At 45.8% G+C, this 21,627-nt stretch overlaps 1 protein-coding gene and 1 pseudogene across 3 annotated transcripts; both read right to left on the minus strand.

The window, feature by feature from the left end:
- Positions 1-8,496: 8,496 nt before the first annotated feature.
- LOC100275222 (uncharacterized) lies at positions 8,497-9,447 on the minus strand (annotated as a pseudogene). Its single transcript, NR_156187.1, has one exon. The product of NR_156187.1 is annotated as an uncharacterized protein (transcript).
- A 396-nt stretch (positions 9,448-9,843) lies between these two features.
- Positions 9,844-16,324, minus strand: LOC103650495 (WPP domain-associated protein). Of its 2 annotated transcripts, none has more exons than XM_008676081.2 (5): positions 15,781-16,324; positions 11,791-13,211; positions 11,234-11,360; positions 10,601-10,702; positions 9,844-10,528 (listed from the first exon to the last, which is right to left on the minus strand). In XM_008676081.2, exons 1-5 carry the CDS (start codon positions 15,799-15,801, stop codon positions 10,475-10,477), a joined length of 1,725 nt encoding a protein of 574 aa, XP_008674303.1. In that variant the 5' UTR covers positions 15,802-16,324; the 3' UTR covers positions 9,844-10,474. The 2 variants fall into 2 exon arrangements, with proteins under 2 accessions (XP_008674303.1, XP_008674304.1); XM_008676082.3 differs by having other exon boundaries at positions 10,596-10,702; positions 15,781-16,322.
- Positions 16,325-21,627: the final 5,303 nt, after the last annotated feature.

The raw sequence follows: 21,627 nt of genomic DNA on the forward strand, positions 1-21,627 counted from the left end.
TTCGGCGAGGGCCTCGGCGTACTCCACGCACTCCACGTCGCATTCGTACGCGTGTCGGTACGTGGGGCCGACGGTGATGACCCCGTTGGGGCCCGACATTTTGAGCTTGAGGTAGGTGTAGTTGGGGATGGCCATGAACTTGGCGTAGCATGGCCTCCCCAGTACTGCGTGGTAGGTTCCTCGGAACCCGACCACCTCGAACGTGAGGGTTTCCCTTCGGAAGTTGGAGGGAGTCCCGAAGCAGACGGGCAGATCGAGTTGTCCGAGGGGTTGGACGCGTTTCCCGGGGATGATCCCGTGAAAAGGCGTCGCGCCTGTCCGGATCGAGGACAGATCGATCTGCAGGAGCCCGAGGGTCTCGGCGTAGATGATGTTGAGGCTGCTGCCTCCGTCCATGAGGACCTTGGTGAGCCTGACGTTGCCGATGACGGGGTCGACAATGAGCGGATATTTCCCCGGGCTCGGCACGCGGTCGGGGTGGTCGCCCTGGTCGAAGGTGATGGGCTTGTCGGACCAGTCTAGGTAGACTAGCGCCGCCACCTTTACCGGGCAGACCTCCCGACGCTCTTGCTTGCGGTGCCGAGCCGAGGCGTTCGCCACTTGCCCACCGTAGATCATGAAGCAGTCGTGGACCTCGAGGAACTCCTCTGCCTTGTGATCCTCCTTCTTGTCGTTGTTGTGGGCCCTGCCACCTTCCGCCGGTGGCCCGGCCTTGTGAAAGTGGCGCCGAAGCATGACGCACTCCTCAAGGGTGTGCTTGACAGGCCCCTGTTGATAGGGGCACGCCTCCTTGAGCATCTTATCGAAGAGATTGGCACCTCCAGGAGGTTTCCGAGGGTTCTTGTACTCAGCGGCGGCGACAAGGTCCGCGTCGGTTGCGTCACGTTTCGCTCGCGACTTCTTCTTGTTCTTCTTCTTGGTGTCGCGCTGAGCGGATGCCTCGGGGACGTCTTCCGGCTGGCGGCCCTGGGGATGCTTGTCCTTTTGGAAGATGGTCTCAACCGCCTCCTAGCTAGAGGCGAACTTGGTGGCGATGTCCATCAGCTCGCTCACCCTGGTGGGGGTCTTCTGACCCAGCTTGCTCACCAGGTCGCGGCAGGTGGTGCCGGCGAGGAACGCACCGATGACGTCCGAGTCGGTGACGTTGGGCAGCTCGGTGCGCTGCTTCGAGAATCGCCGGATGTAGTCCCAGAGAGACTCTCTCGGCTGCTGGCGGCAGCTTTGGAGATCCTGGGAGTTCTTAGGGCGCACGTACGTGCCCTGGAAGTTGCCGGCGAAGGCTTGGACCAGGTCGTCCCAGTTGGAGATCTGCCCCGGAGGCAGATGCTCCAGCCAGGCTTGAGCGGTGTCGGAGAGGAATAGGGGGAGGTTGCGGATGATGAGGTTGTCATCGTCCGTTCCACCCAGCTGGCAGGCCAGTCGGTAGTCCGCGAGCCACAGTTCCGGCCTCGTCTCCCCCGAGTACTTTGTGATGGTAGTCGGGGTTCGGAACCGGGTCGGGAACGGCGCCCGTCGTATGGCCCGGCTGAAAGCCTGCGGACCAGGTGGTTCGGGCGAGGGGGTCCGATCCTCCCCACTGTCGTAGCGTCCCCTGCGCCTGGGGTGGTAGCCTCGGCGCACCCTCTCGTCGAGGGGGCTCGACGGTTGCGGTGGTGGTGCTCGTTGCCGAGGCGACCCGGGGCCACAGGCGCCGAGTTGCACGTGCGCCCGGTGTGGACCGAGGCTTCCCGCACGAATCGGGAAGTCGCGGCGCGATGCCCCGAGGGGTACCCCTGCCTTCGGGAGGCAGAGCTTTCGGCCCGTCGGACCGCGACATCCTCCAGGAGATTCTTGAGCTCTCCCTGGATACGCCGCCCTTCGGTGGTTGATGGTTCCGGCATCGCGCAGAGTAGTATTGCTGCTGCAGCCAGGTTCTGGCCGACCCCACTGGAAGCCGGTGGCGGCCTTGCCCTGACGTCGTCGGCAATGCGGTGCTGGATGCCCTGGGGTAGATGACGCGCTTCTCCGGCCGGAGCTTGGTCTGCCCATTCCTGCCCGATGTTTCGCCGGAACTGCTCAAGTGTTCCTGCTCCCTCGTCGAGCCTGGCCTGCATCTTGCGGATTACAGCTAGCTCCTGAAGGATGTCAACGCGAGGCGCAGGCCTAGGGGGATCGCCGCTCTCCGGCATACCAAGATGGTTGCCTTCGCCGGGACCCCCTATATCGACGTGGAAACATTCACGACTCGGGCCGCAGTCCTCGTCGCCGAAGCTGCGGCTACCATCGGAACAATCGGAGAGGCAGTAGTCGCATGCAGTCATGAAGTCCTGCATGGCACTGGGGTTACCGAGCCCGGAGAAATCCCAACTAAAGTCGGGCTCATCATCCTCCTCGGAACCCGAGGGTTCGTAGGTCGAGACGGCCGTCAGTCTGTCCTAGGGCGACCGCATATGGTACCCCGGAGGGTTGGTACATGCCTCTATGAAGGCTTCCACCGAAGCGAGGTCGCTTGGTGGGTCAAAGCTGAATCCAAAAGGCACGAGATGGGAATCGGTCGGTACCTCTTGGTCGATGGGCGGTGACGAAGTCGCGTCAGGGGCGGACTGCACCGTTGTCTCAAGTACGAGGGCGACGCCCAGCAAGTCCTTCGCGAGCGTGCTGGCGTCGTTCATCTACTTGGGGTTGGCGTGTTGCGGGGAAATGGCGCTCGTCTTCGTCTCAGACGCAAGGTCGAAGCCCTACGTGTCCCCCGCTGGGGCGCCGGCGTCATCGACTTGCTCGACAGCCGACGAGGTGCCGCCTCCTACTTGGCCATGGTTGCCCCGCCTCCTCCTCCGTCGGTGGGGGAGGTGACGGGACAAACCCGGATGTTGTTCTTCCGCCATGTGGGGAAGACGTCGTTGATTCCGTCGCCGGCGGGCGGGCTGACGGCCGCCATTGTCGCTGTCGCGCGGCGGAGGAAGGAGTATCATGTCGTAGCTGCCGTCGAGGGACATGAACTCAAGACTCCCGAAACGGAGCATCGTCCCGGGTTGGAAAGGTTGCTGGAGACTACCCATCTGGAGCTTGACGGGAAGCTGTTCGTCAACACGCAGCAGGCCCCTACCTGGCGCGCCAACTGTCGGCGTTTCGACCCCGGGGGGTCCCTGGACCGACAAGTAAATTGTCGTTGCGTGTCCCAGCCCAGATGGGTCGGCGCGAGACGGGACACAAAGGGGGAGAACAGTAAGGGGAAACCGCGGCCTTCGTGTTGTCCAGCGCCCAGGGCGGATGGATGCGCTTGCAGTAGGGGGTTACAAGCGTTTGCGTGGGAGAGAGAGAGAGCGAGAGCCTTATGCGTCGGCCCGTTCTCCCGCGCGGCCAACCCTCCGTACGAGAGCCCTGGACCTTCCTTTTATAGACGTAAGGAGAGGGCCCAGGGTACAATGGGGGGTGTAGCAATGTGCTAACGTGTCTAGCAGAGAGGAGCTAGTGCCCTATGTACATGTCGTCGTGGCTGTCGGAGAGGTGTTGCTGCCATGTTCATGTGATGTCGTGGCAGTCGGAGGAGAGCTGGTGCCCTGCGGAAGTACAGCTGTCGGGGCTGTCGGATCCTTGCTGACGTCTCCTTGCTGACGTAAGGGGCTGGGAGCTGCCGTTGTCATGGAGCGTGCGGGGTGTCATCATTACTTGTTTACTGGGGCGAGCCATATGGGACGCCAGTCTTGTTCCCCGTAGCCTGAGCTAGCTAAGGGCAGGGTAATGATGGCCCCCCCTGGCGACGTGGCCGATTCGGACCCGAGTTTGGGCGAGGTGGCGATTCCTCCGAGGTCGAGGTTGAGTCCGAGCCCTAGGGTCGGGCGAGGCGGAGTCCATCGTCTTCCGGAGCCGAGGCTGAGTCCGAGCCCTGGGGTCGGGCGAGGCGGAGTCCATCATCTTCCGGAGCCAAGGCTGAGTCCGAGCCCTGGGGTCGGGCGAGGCGGAGTTCGTCGTCTTCTAAGTCGTGGTTGAGTCCGAGCCCTAGGGTCGGGCGAGGCGGAGCTTCCTATGTCGCCCAAGGCTGGACTTAGCCGCTGTCGACCTCACTCTGGCGAGTGGCACGGCAGTCGGAGCAGGGCAGGCGGCGTTGTATTCCTGTCAGGTCGGTCAGTGGAGCGGCGAAGTGACTGCGGTCACTTCGGCCCTGTCGACTGAAGAGCGCGCGTCAGGATAAGATGTCAGGCGGTCCTTGCATTAAATGCTCCTGCGATATGGTCAGTTGGTGTGGCGATTTGGCCAAGGTTGCTTCTCCGCGAAGCCTACCCGAGCTGTGCCTCGAGCGAGTCGACGGTGCGTCCGTTGCTTGAGGGGATCCTCGGGCGAGGCGTGAATTTTGCGGGGTCAGCTGTCTTTGCCCGAGGTCGGGCTCGGGCGAGGCGGGATCGTGTCCCTTGAGCGGAGCCTTGGCCTGAATCGCGCCCATCAGGCCTTCGCAGCTTTGTGCTGATGGGGTTTACCAGCTGAGATTAGGAGTCTTGGGGGTACCCCTAATTATGGTCCCCGACAGTATGTGTCGACACTCGTAGCTTTTAAATAACACAATTCTCTAGTTGACATAAAGTCATTTTTATGTACCCTTATGATTCCTCGTGAAATCCCAAAACGAGAATCAAGGGCTTCCGATAACCTAGCCTCATCAGTGCGCACTGAGCTAGGTTGTGAATGTATTACATTCACAGGATAATCCATATCCTCTAGGTGTCCACCAACACTATGTTGGTTACCAACGAATAGTTGGTCTGCATTTACTATCTCAGAAGGTCTAGCCTTCACTAGCTTGCAAGCATCTTAATCCCAATTTGTGACCATACTTCTCCCCATCTTAATTACAACATCATTGTAATAGGGAGTTGAGTGGTGTTCCATTTAACCACTCTTTCTGGCACTTCCACATAGGATTAATTTGAGTGACACCTCATAGTAAATGCATAAGGCAGTCAATTTGCAACTTCTTGCAAATCATTTGAACCCAAAGGTTCAGTTTTAGTACGTGATCCTGAGCCTGAATGCTTACTGCATTTATTATAATTTCCTGGCATTCTATTTGGTACTTGAAATCTCCCCCTAATGCCTGGAAAAGCCCATGATTCAAGCAAGCGTACATGCCATAAATAGATTCTCATGAAGAGATTCTAAAACTTAATGATCGACGGAGAATGAATTCTCACATAGATCCCCAGCTTTCTGTGTGGCCATACATGTACGCTGCGGTGGTGAGGTTGGGAACATACCCAATGTATGCATGGGAAATCTTTCATGGATTCCCACGTACTAAAACCATAGGGGAACTTGTACATGCAGTACATGCAGTTAATCACAAGTCATGAGCGTGCAAAACTTCCTGACTCCAACCATAACTAGTTGGAAATGACAATTCATTATTGATGGTCATTAATGATCTGAAATTTTCGAATCTATCACAGATTCATCATATCCTTTATGGATATCATTCTGAATACCAAGACAAACAATCATTATTGTAAGCACATTTGGTAAATTCAGTAGTGTGGAGGCTAATGTGCTCAAGCTTGAGACATTATTACTTAATGGTCACGTGTTGTCCGAAGGACACACTTGAGGTCATCCTATAGATGCACCAAAGAACCATATAAAGCCTTCAATGTCCATACAATCTCTGTAATGGACCACACTCATTCCTTTAAAACAATTCAAAGAACTTAACCAATTCAGATCAGATTTTAAGATAAGGGGGACTTAAAATCTCATTCCCGATGATACTCATCAAGTATCCATCTTATGGGAAAAACATGACCAATAGAATTATTCATAACTTTTCATTTCATCCCAACAATGGGATGACCAATTCAATCTTACCCGCATGGTAAGTAACATCACATGAAAAGTTTAACAAATGCAACACGTTGTACGAGAGGATGTATGTAGAATACAATCCATAAGGAATGTTTCCGAGAAACACATGCAATATCCATCACTATCACTTTGTGTTTCCACATGATAGAAATTATATGGATATCTCTATAATATGGTAAGATAACAATTAGGATATATCAACACATCCTTGATACTTTCAATACCAAAGGGGATATGATAATAACATATCATGATATCGCATGAAGCGATTGTCAAAATATTCTTTCCTCTTTCCAAAGGAATATAAGAATATTTTGTTTCCCCACTTATAGAGTTTGTAGCTCAATTCTCCACATTGCATGTTTCTTCCTCAATTGGAAGAATCACTGTACAAGTTTGCACAACTCAAATCAATGAGTCTTCAACTCCCTTGATGAGTTGGTTCAACTCTAATCGATGAGTTTGTTCAACTCAAATCACATGAGTGATCAACTCCAATCGATGAGTTTGTTTAACTCAAATTCATATGAGTTTATACACTCAAATCACATGAGTGTGTTCAACTCACACCACATGAGTTGAACCTATCACAACATCAATTATGAGATTATACCAAATCTCATGCATCATTTAAATATTACTCAAAAGCAAATCATCTAACAAAGTGGTCTTCTCTTAGAAAAAGAAGTGTTGTTACATGATTTGTCCAAATCATGAATTACACAACTAGCCACTGTTATCATGTCAGATGGAAGATTGAAGTACACTTCATATCTTAGCTTTCATGAGTAGTATGCATCTATTGGGATTTCATATACAAGATTAGATGCTTAGGCATACACCACTATACCACGTATAGTGAAATGACAAAAGAGTTTGTCATACTCATCGCCCTTCCCTTTTTAATGTGCTTATAGATTTGCTTTCAAGCAAAATATATGAATACAAAGTGTTAGTCTACAACTTAATGTAGACACATACTCATAAGTCCACAAGTCTTATGATTTTCTTTGTTATTCATTTTGCGCTTGCATATCAAGCCGCAAAAGCACATAAGTTCTTTTCATAAGAACCGTAAGAGAAAGAGAGCATCTTATTTCCTCCAAAATGAAGAGATGAATTCCCATATCATGCAAAAATGAAATGGACATATGCAAATGAACATTAAGGATAATTAAGCCCATTAGGCGAGTTCATCAAACTCTATTAAATAATTATCCTCCAAATGGCTTAACCATTTTCTGATGTTGTAATATACCGCAAAATATATCATATCTTTATATGTTGGAGAATTCTAGGTATCACATAAAGTGTACCAAAAGATTTTTGAAAATTGGTGTACACAACATAGATAATCTCCATGTAATGAAACAATGGAGTAGATCTCTCAGTAGTGGGCAAAACTTTTGCTGCCTGAAAGCATGGTCTCTGGGCTGATATATTCAAGGAACATACCGCAGCCAATGCTTAGGACTCCACTACCCTGTGCTTGACCAAAATTTCAAAAATAAAATGGAAATCACCATAAAGGTGAATAACCAACATCACATCTCCAACACATCTACTTGGGAGAACACATAGGTAATCATCATGACCATATGATGTAGACCTCTTACTGATGGGCAAATAACATTTTGCTGTCTAAAAGCTTGGTCTCAATGCAAATAAATTCCAAGAACTTATTGCAGCCAAAGCCTAGATCTTCATCATGTGTTGAAATATCCCAAGTTCAAGATATGTGTCATATTTTGCAAGAATTCATCATTTAATTAAGTAGAACTTAATTAAAAGAATTCTTTTAGCAGTCACCATGACTGCAGCGTCCAGCCTGGCTCCATAGCCCGCGACGCCTGCTTGGTCCGTGATCTTTTTGGGTTAGCACGTATAGGTAATCATCTCGAAAGATGTAGACCTCATAGTGATAGGCATTTCAAATGCGGCCTAAAGCACGGTCTCTGGGCTACTAAATTCTATACAGAATTTAGCGCAGCCAGTGCTTAGTACTCCATCACCCTATGCTTTTCCCAAAAATGCAATATCATTTTGCATGAGGACCATTAGTTTCGACTTAATTATGTGTTATGTTTTCCATGCAAACATAAAAGAATGCAAAAACAAAAGCAAGTCGAAACTATGTGAATTATAAATGTAAAGGAAAATATAATTCACTAACAAGTCATAACCATTAGTTTATTAATCTACCATGTGTGGTAAGACTAAACAAACCTAAATGGCGATTGTTGTAATAAAATTACAAAAATTTAACAACATATCTCAAAATTAGATACATGAAGGTGTTTCATCCTTCCAGAATTACATGTTCACACTAAAGTGTAACATATAATTAGGTTAGTCCCCAAACATTTGGAGTAAACCCAGTATCATAACCATTATTTTAAATTGAACACGTGTAGGTAATCACTATATATGTTGATACATAGTGTAGACCTTTCAGTGACAGGCGAAACTAATCGCTGCATTAGACATGGTCTCTGGGCAGGATTATTCATGAGAATAAAACGCAGCCAATGTCTATGACTCTACCACCTTATGTTCAAACTTAAAATAGGGATGATATGCGATAACTTTTGTTTAAGATAAATCCTTTTAAAAATTTAATGTTTTCAGTGGATTCATCATGCGTAGGAACAACAATACATAAATACATGTATAAACAAATACATATATTTATTAATATGGTATAAATATAATGTAGTACATCAGAGAAGTAAACTGGTGATGTATATAATTATGCTTTTTAGTACGGAATAGTACAACGGACAATAATATTAAGAAAATAGCACTTGGTTGTTGTGCGGCAGGCCCATCTCCCAAGCTCATGCACGGGTGCTCCCCTGGTCGCTCGCATATGGCCCAACCGGTTGGCAAGGTTAGGGACTAACCGCACACCACCGCCACCACATCGTAGGCGCCGCCGGCTGCCAGACCGCTGCTGTTAGAGAGTACGGACGCAGCCGCCGCCGAGGCGATGCGCGTGCCAGGGAGTTCGACCGCGCCGAGCCGCTGCTGCACCACCCGCGGCCGGGTCGTGCCCGCGCCGCCGTGGCCGGCGCCCGAGCCCGCGGCCGGGTCACGCCCGCGCCGTCGTGGCCGGACGCGCCCGCCGCCAGGGAGCAGCCGCGCCTGGGGAGCCCTTTGGCCGAGGCCGCTCGCCCGCCCGCTCCGGGGCCGAGCCGCGCGCCCGCTCCGGGGAGCGCACGTGGCCGTTTCGGCGTCCGCGCACCGAGAAGGGCCATGGAAGTATCGTCTGCAGCAACCAGCCAGTTTCTTTGAAGCGTAAACGAAATCATTTGATGCGGGTGCCGTAGGCGATGCCCGCACGCTCGTCGGCGATGAGCAGTTCGTCGCTGCCGAGTGGTCGCTCACGGTCACTGTGGCCGGCCTGCACCCGTCCATGATCTCTTGCCACAGTGGTTTCTTGCCAGACGCTACGCTGCCCACCAGAGCCTGAGCGGCGCTGGGAACCGCCCTTCGCGCCGCCGCCCGAAGCCAAAGTACGCCGCGAGCAGTAGCCACGCCAACGCGCGCGAGGCCCACCGTCGTTTCACGCGACCACCCGGCGCTGCTGCCCAGGGCCTCCATGGCGAATCATCACGTAACTCTCTTCACTCTCCCTATAGAGCAAAAGTGCTGATAACGTGTTGGAACTCAGTGAAAACGAGATTTAGTAGATAGAGAGAAATGACAGTTGTCTACTTTATTGCAGATAGGATTTCTTATATACAATGGATGCAGTGTCTCCCAAGGGGTATGTCCCTTGGGAGAAAACTGTCAGATAGGGGTTGATCCACTTTGTACACAATATTTTGTAACAGCTAGGAATGCCTTTTTAATTAATATATTTGCTAAAAATGCTGTTATTATGCCTCTTAATTTCCTCAAGCTAAACCATGCGCTACTTCATACCAAATAGTTAATGAGCAAAAATAGACCATGAATTTGCGCTGAGTTAGCAGTGAAGGAATATCCATGATACCGTAGACATTTGCAATGTATCAGTCAAGCATGTTCATTTCAATACCTCCTGTCAACACAAAGAATCTGCATGTATATTTTAACTGCAACGAATGGGACGCAGCTGTTACAAGTCCATCTTCCCTACCCACTGCAAGCATACAATACTCCATATGACTACAAGAAGCTATGCTCCTTGAAATAATAATCACCAGAGCATCATCCAACCTAAACCTACAACCGTTACATACACATTTATACTACCCAAACACTAATACTGTAAAGCTACCATCGTTAAACCAACCTTTTGAATTCCTAGTCTGAATTCAACTATAACTGCACACTAATACTACCTCTGTTCTTTTTTATTTGTCGTGTTTTAGTTTAAAAATGAGCTAGCCAGCGACAAATATTCGAGAACGGAGGTAATACAAATAAAGCTAGCTAGCAAGCTGAAAACCGGTTACTCTACACCATTTAATTGGACCCATGGCTACTTCAGTACTTCGACTGTTCGTAAAAAAAAAAATCTAATCTAGGAAGCTCCTTTGCAGTAAGTACGTGTAAATATTCTCCCACAGCACATTGCCCTAACTCTTCTTAGGGTCTTGCGCTACTGTTTGTAATATGGACATGAAATCTGTCAAGATTTTCACATAGTGGTTCGGTGTTAAACGCTTTCTCCTTTCAACACCTTCTGCACAAGCATCAAAATCTCTGTAACCTGTAAGCATAGCAGAAAAGGTTAGATCTCAATAGCGAGAGACATATTCCTTTTATGGAGGATTTACCTTACCCCAGGGTAATGCTTCAAAACTGGCGAATAATGGTCGAGTGCAATATAAATTTTTCCCAGCACACTTAGAAGGGTGTCAACCTCATCACCAAGTACATCAACCTGAATTAGAATAAGAAAATAAATCAGATGCCCTCATTACATTACATGGAAAAGAAACTAACATAACAAAGACTACCTATTGTTTAACGCCATCTACATTTTTTCTTAATAGAAATGGACAAATATTCCTTGCTAAATCTATCACTTTGGGCCACTTTAACACCAACCGAAGTATTTACCATTTCTTTGGAATTTAATGCATCACTAACTTATCATTCTATCTATTCACGTTTGTACATATCACGGTCAATATAAAAAAACTCGACCTACGGAAGATAAGACTGCTCCCAAAAATATTATATTAAGAAAAAGACCTCATGAAAGTCGAGAAACATTCCGAACCCCTGGTCCAGCCATACACAGGGACACCGTAGCCCATATAAAAATGAACGCGACAAGGATCAGACCTTAGACTTGTGCTTTAGCTTGGGATGGATGAAGACATTTAAATACTACGCAGACCACCTAAGCAACTTGGCAATATAGCCTTGCAGCTTAATTAAGAAGAAAGAACTTTAAAACAAGACTAACCTCGGCTTCTGCTTTCCAAAGATTTGAGCATTTAATCTCGAGTATTTGCTTATACCAGAATTCTTTTTTCCTTAAGAGAGCAACTTGCTGCACCAGTGGGCTAAACTGACAAACTATACTAGTCAACCTGCACATTTGTTTAGAAAAGAAAATTAACGTTTGAATAATATACTGAAATACATAAAAGATATAACCAAGTTGCTGCTTTACAATAACATGCAGATGACTAGGGCCATGTTTGGAACCCCTAGAGCTAGTAGTTAGTCAGCTAATAAATTATTAGCTGGGTTGAGCCAGCTAATGAACTAATTGTTAGCTATGAGGTAGCTAATAATTAGCTGCGCTATTAGCGGAGGCTGTTTCGAACCCAACAACTAATTTTTAGCAGCTAACTATTAGTTCTAGAGGTTCCAAACAGGGCCTAAAATACAAGGAGTGTCAGTATGCTATTTTCAAAACTCAGAAGAGTCAACCAGCCTAGCTGAGCAAGTGTGGTTCTAGATTAAACAAGCAACTACAGAGAAGAAATGTGAACAGATATAAGTTAACTTACGCACCTGGTTTCATTTCTTTTCATTGTTTCTACTAATCTGCTTTCGAAGTCACTACATGTCTTTGATAACTTCTCCATACTGGTAAGATCAAATTCCCCAGTTTGCCCCCAATGACTGCCAATGCTTTGCCCTGGTGTTTTCTTCATCTCTCGGATTGTGGCGTCAAGTGAGGCATTCTGTTCCTTGGCTTTCTCCAAAGCAATAGACATAGAAGTTAAATTCTCAGTCAGGCCTAGAATTTCTTGCTTGCATACCTGGATTTGCTGCATAGCCTCATACAGGCACCTTTTCATGGAGTTATATTCGCCCTTTGACTCCAATATCAAAAGTTCTTGCTCGCACAATTTCTCCTTATATATCATAAGCTCGTCATGAACCAAGTTGGCTTGGTCATGATGCTGTATAATTGACCCTGCAATCGATACGAGTTGATCGTTTTCATGCTTGAGCTTCTGTCTATCTTCGTACATGATACTTAGCTGGTCTTCTTTTTCATCAAGCAGGTCTCTGAGGAAGGATCCCTCCTGATTCAAATCACATATCTGATCCTCATAATTGTGACAAACTTCCCTGAATACAGATGAGTCCAATAAATCGTTCAAGTGCCTCTCTATCTTAAAATCTTCAAGTTCAGCCCTAAGCTTCTCACAATTATTCGACAGTTTTGACTCTGGCAGTGAGTACTGGGCTATTTTGCTCCTTGAATCTGACACTTGCAAAGAGAGATGTTTAACCTCCTGCTTCTTATCAGCCAGCAAGCCTCGGAGACGATTGTTTTCTTGTAGTAGCACGCCGATCCTGTCCTTCAATCTGCACATCTCCTCATCCTCGTTGCAGTCAGAGCAAGATTCCTCTTTCCTGGAGGCTATCTCGCCCAGCCTAGCGATGGTCTGTAGCAGCTTCGACCTGTGGAGCTCAAGCTCCCGCTCTTTCTTAAGAGGCAACGAAGCTTTCTCCTTTGCGTGTTCCCTTTTCACCCTGAACAGCTCCTCTGTCTTCTCGTGAAGCTCGGACTCGTGCTGCCTTCGCAGCTTTAGCCATTCTGTCCTGAGAAAACTCGTGATTTCTTCGCCGTGCATGTGCTTCAGGAGGGAAAAATCTGGGATCTCGAGCGTAGACTCAGAAGATTTCTCTGTTACCGGAGGCTCACTGTCACCTTCCGTCTTCGCAATGATCGTCTCGTCTTCTAGACTCCCGTGGGAGCGGTGATGGTGATGATGAGTAGCAGGTTCAGAAGTACAGAGAACATCGCGAAGCTCGTCTCGCAGCGCCGTGATCTCAGAAACCTTTTCCGCCCAGTTCCTGTTCAGAGCGCTGATGCAGTTCCGGTGCTCCCACAACTTCATCTCATACTCCTGGCGCAAACCGCAGACGTAGTTCTGAATCAAGATGCCGGAGATCTCCCTCTGCAGCTCGTACTCCAGCTGGGAAAAGGAGTCATTGAACCAGATGAGTTAGTTCGTGTGGAATGGTTTCCCAAACAAACAAAGAAGATGCAAATAATAGAAGAGAATGCGGTCTTTTTGCCAGCCAAAAGACCAGGTAGGCTAGAGGTAGTCAACCTAGCAACCAAGAATCATTGTTTGCTAAAAAAATGGCTTTACAAAATTATTAACAAAGATGGCATTTGGTAACAAATCCTCAGGAACAAATATTTAGGGAGTAAGTCTCTGACCCAGGTGTCTCGAACTCCTAGAGATTCCCATTTATGGGCTGGTTTATTGAATGTAAAGGAAGATTTCCTTAGACCTTGTTCGTTTGTCCAGGAATGGACCAGAAATTATTCCAGCTGATTAAAACTTATATAAATTAGAGAAACAAACCGGCTAGAAATTGTTCCATGCCTCCATTCCGGAAGAAACTAACGGCCCCTTAGTCGTCGTTCGTTTCGGCCGGAACGGCCTATTCCCGACCTCTTTCCGGGCGGGATGAATCAACCCGGCTTAGAATCCGGCCCAGTCTGCTAGAGCCGTTCGTTTTAATCTGGACCAGAAACAGACCCACCTGATTTGAATTCCCTTCGCTCAATTCTTGGTCTGGAACGAGTCCTGGTGAGCTACCTCCCGGATTGGTTCCTGGGCTAGTGACCAGGAATTAGTGACAACACATGTATCACTTGATCCTGGGCTGCTTTCGATCCTGGCCTGGTTTGGATGCTGGCCTGCCGAACGGGGCCTTAGGAGGATCGGTTCCAAGTGGGTAATGACCAAGAAACTAGGTTCTGGGAAGATATTTGGATTTCACCACTCAATGAGCAATTTCCTAACTTATACAAAACAATGCGCCAAAAGAATGTCTTAGTCGTGAAATAGCTGGAATTTTGCCTGAAACGTTGTCTGCTTGTTATAATTATCTTTGTGTCTATAAATTGTGGGTTGTGTCTATGAAATATGGGCTTGATAGTAATTTTACAAACGTGTTTCGTGATGATGGCAAATATCAAATTTTCTCCTTAGTCGCAGATGTTCTACCACAATTAACACAAAACTTAACGTTCCGTAGACCAGTAGTTGGGGTCAAATTGATAGAATGGCAACACTTGTTAATATATAGTTGGTAACATTAATGTAGGGACGGAAAGAGATTTCTTTATGTGGAAGGCAAATGCATCCGAACATTCTCGGTTCGGTTTATGTATAATATTCTAACCCCAAATTCAAATTAGCCTCGCTGGCTGTGGAAACTAAAACTTCCTCTTAAGATCAAAATCTTCCTCTGATATCTAGGAAGAGGATCGACTCTTACTAAGGACAATTTGAAAAAAAGAATGTGGAAAGGAAGCCTAGAGTGTAGTTTATGTAACCAAAATGAAACAATCCAACACCTCTTTTTCAATTGTTATTTAGCTAGAGCGGTTTGGAGAATTATTTTTATTGCTCTAAATATAGAAAGACCCATTAATATTAATCATATTATAAGGATGTGGCAAAGTAGTAAAAGGATTGCTTACAAAAACAATTGTTAATAGGGGGTAGCAGCCATGTTTTGGTCAATCTACCTATACCGTAATGATATAGTTTTTAATAAAAAACAGATACCTTCAATCATGCAGGTGATTTTTAAGGGGTCTTACTGGCTCAGATTTTGGAGGTTATTGCAAAAATAGGATTTACACCAAGATATCAAAGATGTTTGCCGTGCAATGAAAATAGTGGCAATGGATATCTTTGCAACACATGGTTGGAGATGTAATGCTAGAAACTGTGTTATGATATTTTTATTTTAGTTGGGTTGAGTATGTGATGTTTTTACTATAGTTGGATTGTTTATGTTGATTGTACTATGAAGTCATATGTATCCTTGATGCAAAAGGCTGGAACATGGTTTCTCCATTAAAAAAAAAGAAGAGGATGTGGTCTGAGGGCTGAGGCTCATCATCGTTCTCGTACCCTACTATGAGAATGATGAGCAGTTAGCTGTTACTCCTGTTAGCATACCTAATACATACTTGAAAAAAGAAGGTTGCAGAAAATGTTGTCCAACCCGTGTAAAACTATAGCGATGTAGCAAAAGGTAAGGTTTTTTGTATGAAGGAGCGGACACTGGCACAGTAGCATGCGACGTTGACCAAATATTTACCCCAACCCCACGACCTACAGTAATTTGCCGCGGCAAGAAGCAAGATTGATGCTCACACAACATCTCCCTCTTTAAGCAACTGCGACTTCACCACTAACCTAATCTAGCACTGACCACCGGCGGTTCCAGTAATTGTTCACCCCTCAAGGCGAAGCGACGATCTAATTGTACTGAAAAAAAAGACAGCGGATTGTGGACCACAGCCAGCCTGCCAAGTGCCAACCAACGCAAGAGGAATATGAATGAACTGTGCCATCTGCACATGCATATTCCTCTGCTCATATCACACCAAATCCAGAAGCAAACCAAAAAACAATCTAACAAGACAAAGAAAACGAATCGGTCGCTGGCGGCTGCGCTGCACCGTGGCGCTGAAACGGGAGGAGGGTTGGCGAGCAGAAGTGCAGAACTCACCAGGTCGGCGGCCGCCTCCATCTCGCCGCCGTTGCCGGACCCGGACGGACAGAGGCGGACTACGCCGCACGCGCTTCGGCGAGGCCCTCGGACCTCTTGGCCTCCTCTGCTTGCTCCCCTCCGCCGCCGCGATCCTGCGCCGCGTCAGAGACCTCTGGCTCCGCTCTGCCCCCTCCGTGGCTCGCTCGCTGTGGTTGCAGTTGCAAAGGTCGCGACGGGCGGGAAAACGAAAGGAGGCGCGGCGCGGCGAGATTCAAGGGAAAGGCGAGGCCCGTGTCCTGTAAAGGCGCCCCCTTTTCGGTGCGTCCTGTTGCCTCCCCGCGCCGCTGCTCGATTGCGCAATCATCAGACGCCAAATCGCTGCGCTTAACTGGGAATCGGGGAAAGGGAAACCAGCGCCGGGCAACCGCTCCCTTGTCTCTTCGTCTTCGTGACTTGGTTCCTCTGTGTGTGTGTGGACTGTGGAGACCGGTCCCTGCCTCCCTGGTGGGAGAGAGAGAGAGAGGTGGTTGCTCTGCTTTGGCGTGGGTTCAGTGGTTCACACGGGATGACGGGACGGACTGGGGCAAGAGACAGGTAGGAAGACGGCGACGCTGACGGTGAAGCGTCGTCCCGGGACGGCGCCTGCTTGGTTGGACCTCACGCGGTCACAGGCGCCCGCGGCCCGCGCCACTGCTGCAGGGATATGCTCGGACAGAAAAAATTCAAAAAAATTTCTCCAAAGAACAGAAAACTCACATAAAATCTTGACGTGGATTGTTTCGTATACTTCGGGTGATCGGGTCTGTTTGATGTGACAAACATTTTTCCGACCAGTTTTTAATAACTGATTTATAGAAACTGATTTATATCTTAATTTATAAAAATTGAATTTACGGTTTCTTAAAAACCAAGAAGCTAGCTTCTCCTAGCTTAAAAAATAAAAATTGATTCCTTAAAAACTAGATTGCTTTCATACATGACCTAATTTTAGCACTTTGGTTTTAAAACAGGTTGACTAATAAATTAGTTAATTGTTAGCCAAAAAGCTAATTGTTTGCCTAGTACCCGTTTGACTTTGCTAATAGTTACCGGTAGATCATAAAAAGAGAAAAGACGATCTCTCTATCCTCGAGATCCTCGTCAGTTTCTTTACTTTCTCTTTTGAATAATTGTTTGCAATGCAGTGTAAAACACATAATATTTACTATGTCTTAGACATCTATTAGCTAAGACTCCAAATATCCCATGACTAAATGTTTGCCATCTAATTATTTACGGGCTAATTGACAAACATTAGCTAGGAGGATCCAAACAGGACCTTCATATGCTACAGAAAATAGAATTTCGACGAGAAGATCAAATTTCATATTTATCGACACGAACCTATTTGATTTTCACCTTTGTCGGTGACCATCTTTACACTACAAACTAAGAGATGTTGCACATACCATGCTCACATAAATACTTTCTCCGTTCTAAAATAGTATTCGTTTTAGGGTGTTAATGGATTCATGCAATATGTTTTATATATGTATCTAGATTTATTATCATGTATTTGAATATGGAAAAAAGATAAAGAAGTAACAGGTATTGTGGGACGGAGGGAGTATTAATCAAACACAAAACAAAGTCAAGCATCTTTTTGAAAACCACTTATCATTGAATCATCTATCGTGGAACTGAGGGAGGGAGTGTTAGTCAACACAAAACAAAGTCAACCATCTTTTTGACAACCACTTATCACTGAACATCGCAGCATATCTCAACCATGTGTTTGCATCTTCACTCTCACTAACGAGTGGTAAGCTCTTGTTTACCTGCAATGTCAATGTGATGGCATCTCGAACGATGTACTTGTGTAACGATCATGTTTCTGTATCACTCCAATAAATTTAATGGTTGACAAAGTAGCACCTCGATTAATGCAATATATAGTTGCACTAAGCATGCACAATGCACAATGGATCAATATCTTCCGTAATGGTACGGTAGCAGTATAATACTCGTCCCTTTTACCCCACACATGACATACTTCTCAGCTTCTTCTGATCCGTACGAGAAACCATAATTAGGTGTTAAACGATGATCTATAACTGTCATAATCATCGTCCCCAGTGGCGGAGGACGCTAGAAAATTTAGGTGTTGCTAACGCAAGAAAAAATAAAATTTATAACACAGTATAAAATAACTTGTAGCTACAAAATAAACAATAGATGTTGAAAAATACCTTATTTAATAGTCATCTTGATTACAATCCATTTACAAACAAACGCCATATAGAGAATAAAATCTGGAATAAAGAAATAATGAGTTACGAATGGCAAATTGAAGTAAAAATTGTTGAACAAGTGAAATAAGAATATACCTTTAGTTGAGTCTAGTTCTATGAGATCTAGGTAGAGATGGCAATGGGTAAAAACCCGCAGGGTATTACTTGCCCAAACCCATACCCGCGAAGAAAAAATGCGCCCGCTAAAAAACCCATACCCACGACGGGTATAAATTTTTGCCCAAACCCATACCCATGCGGGTTTCGGGTACCCAACGGGTTTCCCATACCCACTAACATCAACATAACAAATAATCCATCATGTAAATGACAATCAATACATTAATAAGCTATCATAAAATGAACAAGTGATAACTAATTTTAGCTTAAAATTTGTTACATGAAGTTTATTTCAATTAGAACATATTCAATTAATAATATTATGAGACATATTTATAAGGAATGTTGATTTCAAGGCGGGTTTTAAAAACCCATGGGTTTGCGGGTATGGGTAGTGGAAGAACAAACCCATGCCCACGTACCCGTTGGGTTTCCACTTTAACCTATTAACAAACCCATGGGTACAGAAATTGACCCAAACCCATACCCTAATAGAGCAAAAACCCATCGGGTTTCGGGTAGCGGGTACCCATTGCCATCTCTAGATCTAGGCAATTGCATTTGTCTAGTTTTCTTATTTTGAAATGCCTTCTTTATTTTCTGAAGGTCCAGACCTTTAAAAATTTCTCTTTCAATGTAGCACACCATCAAGTCATTTAACCAACCATCGGACATCTTGTTGCACAACTCAGTCTTAATAATCTTCATAGCTGAGAAGGCCCTTTCCACTGTTGCAGTCGCCACAGGTAACAACAATGCTAACTCAATAAGTCGATATACCAGTGGAAACACAATATGCCTCTCAAGCTGAACCATTGTCTTTGATAGACTAGCAAGATCACAACAAGCTTTGAACTCTTCAATTCTTCGTACATGAATAATAAAAGTTCTTAGTTGATCTTTTATAGTCTTGGAATCATCAAAAGAAAAATCATAAGAATAGATATCCGCGAGCCGAGCAAGCTTATCCACATCAAACTTAGAGAACAAATCCCTTGGGTCAAGACAAGAAAAACACACAAGCAACTCTTGAGATAGCTCATTAAAGCGATGATCAAACTCTGTGGTGATAGAATCTATAGCAGCATAGAAAGTATCAACACGATAAAAATGTTCTGTGGTAATATTATTTCTTCCACCTTTCCTTGATCGACCATATCGTGGTACAACATCACTCATATTTGGTATTGGGATATCATTTGCAAGGCAAAATGTTGTGGCTTCTTCCAACAATGGCTCCCAACCATCATTTCTCAAATTTATGAAACGTGTTCTCACATCAACAACCAAAGACATGGCTTGGACAACGTTTTGATCCTTTCTTTGCAAGAGAAGAGAAAGCTCATTTGTGATACGGAGGATCTGTAACATCATCTTCATCATAAAAACAAAGCTGAAACACTCCATTTTCCCAACAAAGCCACCTGCACCTGATGGATTGCGCTCATCTTGGTGCAGAATTTCTAAAACTTCTATCACTGATTCCCACATTGACTCAATACGGAGCAAAGTCTTGTAATGAGATCCCCATCTTGTATCTCCAGGTCATGACAATGATGTTTCTTGTTGTTTGCCTCTCCCTGATGAGATTTCTCCACTCTCTAACTTTGATAAGAGATTCAAACGATGCTTATGTTGTAATATATCCTTTCTTTTGCAAGAAGCACAAGTGCTATTCACAATGGATGTTACATACTCAAAGAAATCCTCAAGTGATGAACAACATTTTGAGACAGCAACAACAATCAATTGCAATTGATGAGCAAAGCAATGAACATAGAAAGCAAATGGGTTCTCATCTCGAATTAATTTTTGAAGACCATTAAATTCACCTCTCATATTAGAAGCACCATCATACCCCTGCCCTCGAAGTTTTGCAACAACTAATCCATGATCACTTACCATCTCAACTAATGCTTTCTTCAATGATTCTGATGTTGTGTCCTTGACATGCTTGATGCCCAAAAATCTTTCTATTACTTCACTCTTTTTATTGACAAATCTCACAACAATAGCCATTTATTCTTTAACTGATATATCACGGGATTCATCAACAAGAACAGAGAATAAACAATCCCCCATTTCTTCTTTAATTGCACGTGTGACTGCTTCTGCACAACAGTTTGCAAGTTCTTTTTGAATCGTCCCCGAAGTCATCTTAGCATTTTTGGGACACAACTCATCAAAAGCTCTTCTCACCTCCTCATTCCTTTGTTGTTGCTGCAAAAAGCATTTATGACTAACACTTGACCTTTGGTTACAAAAATCATGGAATGCTGTTGCTGCAATATTGTGTATGCTATTAGGCCCACCAACATGTTTTGGAAATGTCGTATAAACATTTCTCCATTGTGAGAAGCCAACTTTTGTAAATGCATCATGGCAAAATTTATCATCCATTCGATCGTGCTTAAAAAGGTAATAATAGAAGCAATAAGCCTTATTCTTCTCCACACTATTGTTGGGGGCCTTCGGCTTCCGAAGGTCCTCAAAAACATGATTTAACAGTGTTTCTGGAGTATAATACATGAACAGGTACCTTCGGACTTAGATCAGAACCACAATGCAAGAAACACAAAGAATACGAAGGTTGACGCAGAGCCGAAGCTATGCGCAAGGAAGCTTCGGCAGGATAGCAGAAAAGGGGAACCGACTTAAAAGGGAAAAGGCTATTTAGACCTCGATGGATCACTATAGAGTTACTAGCAGATGTAAAGGGCATGGGTGTAATTTTACATGGGCTGTGTGAGAACACCTAGAGGGGGGGTGAATAGGTGATCCTGTAAAAACTTAAAACTTAAAGCCACAAAACTTGATTAAGTGTTAGCACAATGAAATCAAGTGGCTAAGGACCGAGCTCTTGTGAAACACAATAGTCACAGTGAGAACAAGCACAAGAGACACGATGGTATATCCCGTGGTTCGGCCAAGTACAACACATGCCTACTCCACGTTGTGGCGTCCCAATGGACGAGGGTTACACTCAACCCCTTTCAAGTGATCCAAGGATCCACTTGAATACCACAATGTTTTTCTTTCTTTCACTATATCCCGTTTGCGAGGAATCTCCACAACTTGGAGCCTCTCGCCCTTACAACTGATGATCACAAAGAAGCACGGATGTAAGGGAGGGAAAAGCAACACACACAAGTCTCAAAAGCAACAGCACAAACACACACACTAGTCACAACTTGAGCTCTAAGTTCACACACGGAGTTCTCAACTCAAGAGGAGCTCAAATTGCTATCACAAAGAATCAAATGCGCTAGAATGAAGTCTTGGTGCTTAGAGATGATCAAAGAATGCTTGTTTTTCTCCTCCATGCGCCTAGGGGTCCCTTTTATAGCCCCAAGGCAGCTAGGAGCCGTTGAAGGCATTCTTGGAAGGCAATTCTTGCCTTCTGTCGGGTGGCGCACCGGACAGTCCGGTGCACCACCGGACATCCCCTGTTCACTGTCCGGTGCAGATCGCCTTC

Source organism: Zea mays, chromosome 3 (assembly GCF_902167145.1).
Source record: "Zea mays cultivar B73 chromosome 3, Zm-B73-REFERENCE-NAM-5.0, whole genome shotgun sequence".
Taxonomy (NCBI): domain Eukaryota; kingdom Viridiplantae; phylum Streptophyta; class Magnoliopsida; order Poales; family Poaceae; genus Zea; species Zea mays.

Bases quoted from the DNA above. Each gene is read 5' to 3' on its own strand.
- LOC103650495 (XM_008676081.2), bottom strand. From the start codon at position 15,801: ATGGAGGCGGCCGCCGACCTG. The intron at 10,703-11,233 runs GTTAGTCTTGTT...ATTCTAATTCAG, and splicing joins TTTGGAAAGCAGAAGCCGAG to GTTGATGTACTTGGTGATGA. The intron at 10,529-10,600 runs GTAAGGTAAATC...CTATGCTTACAG, and splicing joins TTTTGAAGCATTACCCTGGG to GTTACAGAGATTTTGATGCT.